General features: G+C 56.0%; 1 protein-coding gene across 1 annotated transcript in view; it reads left to right on the top strand.

Moving 5' to 3' along the window:
- SETD1B (SET domain containing 1B, histone lysine methyltransferase) overlaps positions 1-9,677 on the top strand; it is a 23,469-nt gene extending 13,792 nt beyond the window's left edge. Inside the window, 6 exon segments of the mRNA XM_077747957.1 lie at positions 6-372; positions 1,207-1,373; positions 3,557-3,688; positions 3,782-3,901; positions 3,979-4,116; positions 7,044-9,677. Of these exon segments, the coding sequence (XP_077604083.1) occupies positions 6-372; positions 1,207-1,373; positions 3,557-3,688; positions 3,782-3,901; positions 3,979-4,116; positions 7,044-7,217 (1,098 nt within the window). The 3' untranslated portion in view covers positions 7,218-9,677.
- The last annotated feature ends 377 nt before the right edge of the window (positions 9,678-10,054 follow it).

The following is a 10,054-nucleotide window of genomic DNA, read 5'->3' as shown; positions in this document are numbered from 1 at the left end:
TTGAGCCTACCAAGCTGCCCTTTAAGGAGCTGGAGAACCAGTGGCCCTCCGAGGCCATCCCCCCAGGCCCCCGCGGGCGCGAGGAGATCACCACGGAGTTCATGGACCTGGCCAAGGGTCGGGGGCCCTGGCGCCGGCCGCCTAAAAAACGCCACGAGGACCTGGTGGCCTCCGCCTCGCCCGAGCTCTCACCACCGCAGCCCCTCTTCCGGCCCCGGTCGGAGTTTGAGGAGATGACCATCCTGTATGACATCTGGAACGGTGGCATCGACGAGGAGGACATCCGCTTCCTGTGTGTCACTTACGAGCGGCTGCTGCAGCAGGACAACGGCATGGACTGGCTCAATGACACGCTCTGGGTCTACCATCCCTATATCCTAGCCGACGTGGTGGGGTCCTGGCCCCGCTCCCCGGGCCCCGTCTCCCACGACGCCCACAGAGGCAATAGCACAGCTCCCCCTCAGCAGGGTCCGTGCGGCACCCTCACTGGCGCTTCTGAAACACCTCTTCTGTGCCAGGCCCCTCTTCGCCCCTAGAGTCAGCAGGTCAGGGCCAGGCATAGCAGCGCGACCGTGCAGCCTCACAGCAGCGGAGGCTGGCCGAGGGCCCGCTCTTCCCAGCCCCACCGTCACCTAATTTAATCTTCCCAACGGGCCAGTGAGGTCGGAGCTATTACTCCCATTTTACTTATGTGGAAACCAAGACCCAGAGAGGTTAAGTGACCCGCCCAAAGTCATGCAGCTATCAAGTAGCAGAGCTGGGATTTGAACCCAGGCCAACCTGGCTCCAGAGTCCAGGCTCTTAACCACGATGCTCATCCCGACGGTCGTGTTACCAGCACAGACAGCTGTCGGGGGGAAAGCTGTTGTTACCTCAGTTACACCAAACTCGTTTACTGAACACTTCCTCTGTTCCAGGAAGTCTGTAAGCACCTGAACATACATAGTCACTCAGAGAAATATTGTTATTGCCCCAGTGCACAGATGGGAAACTGAGGCAGAAAGTGGCGAAGAAACACACCCAGGACCACCCAGTTAGGTACCCCTGACAAAGTTCTGACCATCAGTGGGGGTGGTATAGGTGTGGGGGCAGAACCTCCTAGAAATTAGCCTGAGGGCAGAGAGGCCAGGCCCCGAGGGACTGTCTCTGGGAGGACTGGGAGGGGCTCTCCCAAGAATGTGCATGTGGCCCTTGACCCACACCCACCCACCAGCCTCTCTTCAGCTAAGAAAAAGAAACGGGACGATGGCATCCGTGAGCACGTGACGGGCTGTGCCCGCAGTGAGGGCTTCTACACCATCGACAAGAAGGACAAGCTCAGATACCTCAACAGCAGCCGCGCCAGCACCGACGAGCCCCCGACGGACACCCAGGTACTGTCCTCAGGCACCTAGACCCGCTGCGGCCTCCCTTCTGGAGGGGGCGGACCGGGCAGCATGAGGGGTTGTGGGGTCACAGGGGCCGGCACGGGGGGCATTAGGCCTTATCACCCGGCTACTCAGGTTGGAAAAGTGAGGCGAGGCTGGGAACAAGGATCCTCTGAGATCTTCATCAGGGATGTGAACAGAGTGGAGTTGTGTTTCCAGAATTGTCATTCTTTCCTTTTTAAATTCAGCAAACATCTCCTGAGTGCCTGCTGTGTTCCAGGCACTGTTCTGGGTCTGGCAGTGAACAAAATAAAACCCTTTTCCTCACAGAACTTCCATTTCAGCGGGGAGGTGGGAAATGTCAAGCGAACAAATAGAATTTCAGGTGAGGAAAACAGGAGAGGAGTTAGAGACTGGCAAGTCAGAGGGGTCACAGAGGGGACAGTCGAGCCAGATCTGAACAAAGTAAATAAATGAGCCATGTGAATAAATGGGAGAGACCCCAGAGAAATAGAAAAAGGCTTCAATAAAAAGTTAAAACAGGAGGGGAGCCTGGATGGCTCAAGTCAGTAGAACATGCAGCTCTTGATCTCAGGGTTGTGAGTTCAAGTCCCATGTTAGGCATGGAGCCTACTTTATTAAAACAACAACAAAAAAAGTTAGGGGCGCATGGGTGGCTCAGTCGGTTAAGCATCTACTTTAAGCATCATGAGGTCATGATCTCACGGTTCATGGGTTGAAGCCCCGCATCAGGCTCTGTGCTGACAGCTCAGAGCCTGGAGCCGGTTTCAGATTCTGGGTCTCCCTCTCTCTCAGCCCCTACCCCGCTCATGCTCTGTATCTCTCTCTCTCTCTCTCTCTCTCTCTCTCAAAAATAAATAAACATTAAAAAAAAATTTTAAGTTAAAACAGGAGAGGCGGTAGGGTGCCTGCATGGCTTAGATCTCAGCTCAGATCTTGATCTCAGGGTCATGAGTTCAAGCTTTGCATTGGGCTCCACGCTGGGCATGAAGCCTACTTCAAAACAAAACAGGAGAGGGGCTCACTAAGTCTGGAAGTCATGCACAGAGTGGACAGCATGTGCAAAGGCCCTGAGGTGAGGGAGGATCTCAGTGGTGTGAGAAAGGAAAAGAAAGACTAGTTGAGACCAGAGACAGAATAGGTCATCAGGGCCCTGGAGACTGTGGTGATGAGGTAGAGTGTATTTGGTGTGTGACAGCGAGCCACATGAGAGTTTCCAGAGAGAGGGTGACGTGGCTCAGCCTATGATTTCCAAAGCTTACACTGGCTGCTGTGTGGAGAGTTGACTGCAAGGGTCCCCAGGGGAGATGGTGGCATAGCTGCTACCGTTGCCTGTCCGGCCATGCGGGTAGGTTAGACTCGGTTTGTCTTGAGAAAAAAGGGGATGTGTTTGAAAGAATATCAGGAATAGTAGAATATCAGGAAGCCAGAAGAACAGAACTGGGGGCCAGATTGGCTGGAGGGGACAAGGACCTGGCTGGGATGCGGCTGGCTTCGGCTTGGGGACCGAGGGGGCTGGTCCAAGCTCTGAGGTGGGAAGCTTGTGTTTCGGGGTTTGTGGAGCATCAAGGGAGTGAGGTCTGGGAGGCAGTTAGATGCACGGGTGCAGCAGAGACCTGGGGGAGGGAGACTCCAGTCATCGGGGTGGAGATGTTCATGGAAGGTCACTGCGAGGAAGAGCTCGGGAGGGCGTGTGGGCAGGAGGGCAGGGCGCGAGGGTGGCCGAGGGGAGGAAGGGAGGCCAGGGTGTCAGGGAAGGAGCCATGATCTCGAAAGCCCAGGGAGGTCGGAGGGCCCGCGGTGAGAGCCGGGGGCGGGGGGGGCGGGGGGGCCAGACACGTGCCGTCTTGTCTCCCACGTGTGGAGGGCTTTCCAAGTTTTCTTGGACGGGAAAGATGGCAGGCGTGAAGGGAAAGTTGTGCTGTTCTCTTTGACTGGAACACGATGGGCACGTTCACACTCTGGCAGGAGGGACCGGGGAAGAGGAGAGGGGACAAGCAGGGGACAAGTAGGGACGCGGGACAGGCACAGCCAAGCCCGGAGCGAGGAGGCTGAGGAGGGGGCCGACAGGGGCCCAGGGCTTAGGCTGGGATGTGGGATGGGGACCCGGTGCCACGGGGAGCGGGGCGGCCCCACCCCTCCTGACCGGTCCCCCGTCGCCCCCGCAGGGCATGAGCATCCCGGCACAGCCGCACGCCTCCACTCGGGCCGGCTCGGAGCGGCGTTCGGAACAGCGCCGCCTCCTGTCCTCCTTCACGGGCAGCTGCGACAGTGACCTGCTCAAGTTCAACCAGCTCAAGGTGAGGCCCGCGCCCCCCCCCCCCCCCAGGGTGGCCAGGTGGCAGTGGGCCCAAGGCCAGGCCTTTCACCTCTCAGCCCCTTCCCTCCCCCAGTTCCGGAAGAAGAAGCTCAAATTCTGCAAGAGCCACATTCACGACTGGGGCCTGTTCGCCATGGAGCCCATCGCGGCTGACGAGATGGTCATTGAGTACGTGGGCCAGAACATCCGCCAGGTAGGCCGCGCCCGGCGGGCCGGGCGGAGGGGTGGGGGCGGCCCGGGCCAGCCCCGACTGAGGCCTGCCCCCGCCAGGTGATCGCGGACATGCGGGAGAAGCGTTACGAGGACGAGGGCATCGGCAGCAGCTACATGTTCCGGGTGGACCACGACACCATCATCGACGCCACCAAGTGCGGCAACTTTGCGCGCTTCATCAACCACAGCTGCAACGTGAGTGCCTGTCCGGAGGCCGCTGCCACCCCTGCCGCTGTGCCCGAAGGACCCAGAAGCTTCTGGCACAGAATCGGCATGGCCTCTGTCCCAGGCCCTGGTCGCCCCAGGGTGATGGAGGCTGGAGCAGGGGGCTGGGGGGGGGACTTGTACACCAAGTATTTCTCCCCTGAGCTTCAGTGTTCCCTTCTGAGAAATGGGCATGAGGAGACTCAAGGTGCTTAAGTAGTGGTCTGCTCAGTTCACATTCACCCAGTTCCTCCTCTGTGCTGGGCTCTTTCTGTGCCCCTGTCGGTCGGGCTCAGCCCTCAGAGACCTTTCGTCCCAGGGCAGTGCTGGCCAGCAGAGCTCTGTGTGGTGCGACAGCGTCCGTGCTGGCCACTGCTGTGGTGCTGGCTGCTCGTGGGGGTGAGCACTTACCATGTGCCCGTGCCACTGAGGATCTGTGGTTTTGTTCTTTTGTGTTTTCTTCTTACTTATTTTTTAATGTTTATTTATTTTTGAGAGAGAGAGACAGAGCACGAGCAGGGGAGGGGCAGAGAGAGAGGGACACCGAGAATCCAAAGCAGGAGGCTCCAGGCTCTGAGCTGTTAAGACCGAGCCCGACGTGGGGCCCAAACCCACGAACCGTGAGATCATGACCTGAGCCGAAGTCGGGCACTCAACCAACTGAGCCACCCAGGCACCCTCTGAGGAACTGGTTTTTTTTGTTTTTTTTTTATGTTTTTTATTTATTTCTAGGAGAGAGAGAGAGAGACAGCGTGAGCAGGGGAGGGTCAGAGAGAGAGGGAGTCACAGACTGAAACAGGCTCCAGGCTCTGAGCTGTCAGCACAGAGCCCGACGCGGGGCTCAAACCCACGAACCGCGAGATCGTGACCCAAGCGAAAGTCGGACGCTTAACCGACTAAGCCACCCAGGCGCCCCATGAGGAACTGGTTTTTTACTTTAATTTGGTTTAGTTTAAACTTAAATAGTTTCACGTGGCTAGTGGTGACAGTGTGGACAGCGGTGGCCCGGGGGGCAGTGAGGGTTGACAACGAGGGAGTTCTCATGCTGAACAGGCACAGGGAGCTTCAAACGGGGCAGGCTGCTTCCGGAGCAGATATGCCCAACTCTTGTTTTCGAGTCATGACCTTGCTACTTAGCAAGTGACTGTAGGCTAGTTAGTTAACTTCTTAGTGCCTCGGTTTCCTGATCTGTAAAACAGGGATGGCAACAGCCCCTCCTTGTAGGCTTTTGGGAGAACCAGTGAGTTCCTTTTCTTTTTTTGGAGAGAGACAGAGAGAGAGAGACAGCGTGAGCAGGGGAGGGTCAGAGAGAGAGGGAGTCACAGACTGAAACAGGCTCCAGGCTCTGAGCTGGCAGTCAGCACAGAGCCTGACGCGGGGCTCGAACCCACGAACCGCGAGATCATGACCCAAGCGAAAGTCGGACGCTTTACCGACTAAGCCACCCAGGCGCCCCAACTTTAATGGGTTTTTTTCCCATTTTTTAAATGTTTGTTTATTTTTTAGAGAGAGAGCCGGAGCAAGGGAGGGAGGGCAGAGAGAGAAAGAGGGAGACACAGAATCTGAAACAGGCTCGAGGTTCTGTGCTGTCAGCACAGAGCCCAATGCAGGGCTTAAACTCACAAGCTGAGATCATGACCTGAGCAGAAGTAGGACGCTTAACCGACTGAGCCACTGAGGCGCCCCACTGAGTTCTCCTGGACACAGCAAACACACAGCTAGCTCTCACGACTGTGACTGGAGCATCGCCAGGGCCAGCAGGGACTTCCTCTTGCCTCCCTGTGGCGCCTGAGGGTTAGGGGGGATTCACCCGGGTGGTAGTGAGTAGGGCAAGCGCTCTGTTCAATGAGGCCCTAAGGGACAGCGAAGCGGACGTAAGATTGGGGGAGGGGCTGGGAGGCCGGGGAAGAGGCCGGGGCTGGCAGGCTTGGGGTGGCCTGATCACTCAGCCTCGCAGGCCGAGCTGAGAAGTTTCTCTGAAAGCCGGCCGGGCCACTGTCAGGTTCCATGCCATGAGACAACAGGGTCTGCTCTTCCTTTGGGGGACGATGTCCCTGGCTGCTGGGTCAGGAGTAGATTTTCTCAGAGGACAGCGAGGTAGTGGGAGCCGCTCAGGTCCAGCCGCGTGATGGTAGGAACCTGTCTGGGGCCGCCGCAGCGGGGGTGCCGAGCGGCAGACAGTACCAGTAGGTAGGTCCTCTGGAGGCGGGACCCTCCGGGCCCAGCAGCGGGCCAGAGCCGGCATCCACGGAAGAAGAAGGTGCGCGAGGCAGCTGCTTGGGGGCCCCGGGCGCACGGCGCAGCCGGCTCGCTAGGGCTTAGGTTTGAGCTTACCGAGTCACAGATGTCCCCAGGAGCTGCCAAAGGCAGATCTCAAGCAGACACTTGGATTTCTGGGTGTGGAGCAGGGTCCAGCAAACCTTTTCTTTAAACAGCGTGATAGTAAATATTTTTGGCTTTGTGGTCCAGACAATCTCTTAGCAACTACTTAACTGCCGTTGTAACAAAAGGAGCCTGTAGACAGTATGTAAGTGAGTGGGGTGTGGCTGTGTGCCAGGAAAACTCACAGAAATAGGCAGCTGGGGGCTGGAGTTGCCTGACCCCCTCCCTGGAGCTCAGAAGTGAGGCCAGGGCTAGAAATACAAACTTGGGAGTCGCCCGTAGTGTCAATGGAAACCGAAGTCCTGGAGAATATTTATTATTATCACCATTATCATCCTTCTTGTTTATTATCAGAGGCAAGGGGTCCCTGTCACCCAGACAGGGGAGCCGGGGGCCTAGAGTAGGTGGCCGGTGGGAATGGGGGTCAAGAGGCAGGTTAGTCAGGCTTCAAGCATGGAGCTCGGTCTGGTTCGGGGGGCCTGGGTGGGGTGCCCAGTGGGTCATCGGCTCACCCTCCCTGCACGCCTCGCCCACAGCCCAACTGCTATGCCAAGGTGATCACGGTGGAGTCGCAGAAGAAGATCGTCATCTACTCGAAGCAGCACATCAACGTCAACGAGGAGATCACCTATGACTACAAGTTCCCCATCGAGGACGTCAAGATCCCCTGCCTGTGCGGCTCCGAGAACTGCCGGGGGACCCTCAACTAGGCCCTGCACCGGCGCCCGGCAGAAGGCTGCCCGTGCAGCCCGCGGGCCCGGGGCCCAGCCCCACCGCCCACCCCCATTTCAGGTGCTGTCCCCTACCCAGCGGCCATGTCAGGGCCTGGCGCCCCCAACACTACCCCCACGACCCAGCGCAGCTCCAGCCCCTCAGTGGGAAAGGGCTTCTCCGTGTCTCAGCCCATGTCTCTTTGGTTTTTCTAAAATGCTCCCTTCAGGATTTTTGTTCAACTCCCGCGTAAACTTCTCTCTGTCCGTGTCTCTCACTCTCCGTCTCTGTCTGTCCTTTTCTTTCCCTGTCAGCCTCTATCCACGAATGCTGCTATGTTGTTTTGTCTTCTCTTTACTCTCTTCCTCGTCATAAGAAAAGACATTTTAACCGTTGAAATGTGAAGGCGGAATCAGAGAGCGGGGACCCCCGGCGGGGGCCGCAGAGGCCTCGGTGTGGTGGCGTGTCGGTCCGCGTCCCGGAACCCCCGGGCCAGGGCGCTGGGCCAGGTGCTGCAGAGAGGCGGGGGGTCAGTCCCAGGCTGTGACCTCAGAACACTACGCAAGGCCCCCTCTCTGCTGGCGGCGACTCAGTGAGGAGAAGACCCCCCCTTCTGTTCCTTCCCCAGCAGCCTGGGGGCGCCATTTCCCCTGGCAGAGCCTGGCCGAGCCCAGCTGGTCCCAGGCAGGAATTTCCCCTCCGGCTCTCCCTGCCACCTCACACCCTGCCACCCCCAAAATCTTGGGTTCAATGTTTACTTTCTCATTCGAATGCCAGCAATGAGGGAGCCTCCCAGAGGCCCCAGCGTGGGTGTGGGGGCGCTGGGAAGGGTCCCGTCTACTCTCTCCTGCCCTCACCTTCCCCTGGGCGGCAGGAGGGCCTCCCAGGGCAGGCGGGTCCCCCAGTCCCGCCACTACGGGTCTCCGACCAGATGCGTGTGGCGTTTTCTTGTTGGTTTTGTTGATAAGCTTCACCCCCTCGCCCCTAGCCCACACCCCAACTCACGCTGCCAGCAGCCCCCTCATCCCAAGGAGGCAAGAGCATATTTATTTTCAGAGTGAGATGATTCTCCCAGAGAAAGGAAAATCTTGGAGAAGATTTTTAAAGCTCAGATGGAAGTCTGACTGGTTTTGTTTGTTTGTTTGTTTGTTTGTTTTTTAAACCCTTCTACCCGCTTCCCCATCATCCTCTTCAGGGTTTATTTCCATAGATTTTTTTTTTTCCTCGTGCGTGTATAAAATCAAAACGAAGGGAAGAAATAGGTTTTTGAAGTTCAGAACCAACTTCTGTATATAGGCTGCCATCAAGGACTTTTTCTCGGGAACATTGTTTCTTGTAGAAACATGTGGGAAGACTTTTTTGCTCACACACACACACACACACACACACACACACACACAAGCAAGTCCCTCGCACCCCAGAAAGCAGAGCGGGCATGTAAATAATTTCTGGAAAGTGACTGTTGTGACCAGGAGTCCTCACCACGACGGGAGAGCGCCCAGCGGGGCCGCCCCCACCCTGCGGACGCAGGCCCGGATGCAGGCCCGGAGCCTCTGGTATCTCAGCTTGTGTCAAGCTTGTTATCATGTAAATTCTGTACAAAGAATTGTTATTTTTCTCTCTCTCTCTCTTTTTTTTTTTTTTGTCGTTGGTGGTTTTGTTGTGTTTTTTTTGTTTTTTGTGGGGTTTTTTTTTTTGTTGTTTTGTTCTTAGTTTCTTTACCCCATGCCCTCTCTGTTTGAGATTGTGCCCGCCAGTTTCAAGGTTTCAAGGTCAATGAAATCGGGGGCATTAAGACACAGAGGAGGGACCTGGGCACAGCGGCGACCTTCTCTTCCGTTTGCGGTTTTCTGCCTAATTGTGCAACTGAGGAAATATTTATTTTTCACATGAGGAAATGTGTAGTTTGTAGGGATGGTTGATTTAAGTTACTTGCGCGGCCCCTGAGGGTCTGCCTTCATTCTCCCCCTTCTTCCCATAGAAGAAGTGGCGGCGAGGGGGTGGGGGTGGGGAACCTGAGGAAACCAGGCTTGGGGGCCAGCCTCACCCCTCACCCTGGCCTCACCTTGCCCAATGGGCCAGGGGCTGCACCCTTCCTGTCTCCGGGGAACCCCTACCCCACCCCCAAAATGGTTGGCCATATCCAGAATCGTGGCTCATTTTTCTTTCAATGTCTTCATTTTCACTGAACAAATCTTTGCTTTTGAAAAGTTGGGGGTTCCTACTTTTTTTTTTTTTTCCTCGTCCCTCCCTCCCTGCCTCTCTCCTCCTGCAAAGAAGAGAACCCATAAGTTTTAGGGATGTTTGTGCATATAGACTCTGTCATCCGTATGTAACTTGTTTTGAAGAGAAGTGTTTCCGTTGTGGGTGTGTCTTGCTGTAAATATTTGTTCATATTTTTGTGAATTCAATACTATGTACCATTGTATTATAGTAACTTTTATAAAGCAAACCATAAATATACTGACTTTTCTTACAGATACGCCGTCTCTCTTGCTCTCCTCTCTCCCTCTCCTCCTCCTCCTTTCTTTCTGATTAGGTACACCCTGCTCACATGGAGGGTGGGCTAGGCTCATGAGGTACAAGGAGCTAGGTGTGGTGTGGTCCACTCAGACCAGTGGTTCGTAAACTCTGAGCCTGTTAGGTGGGTTCTGTGAACTGGGCCAAGTTATAGTCAGACCAGACCTTTTAACATTTTGTTTTTAAGATTATTTATTTATTTGGAGAGAGAAAATGTGAGCCGGGGAGGAGCAGAGAGAGGGAGAGAGAGAATCCCAAGTAGGCTCTGCACTGTCAGCACAGAGCCCAATGCAGGGCTTGAACTCACGAACCTTGG

Source organism: Crocuta crocuta, unplaced genomic scaffold, assembly GCF_008692635.1.
Source record: "Crocuta crocuta isolate KB4526 unplaced genomic scaffold, BGI_CrCroc_1.0 scaffold29, whole genome shotgun sequence".
Classification (NCBI taxonomy): Eukaryota; Metazoa; Chordata; class Mammalia; order Carnivora; family Hyaenidae; genus Crocuta; species Crocuta crocuta.
The sequence above is the reverse complement of the archived record's forward strand: the minus strand, read 5'-3'. Positions and strand labels throughout refer to the sequence as shown.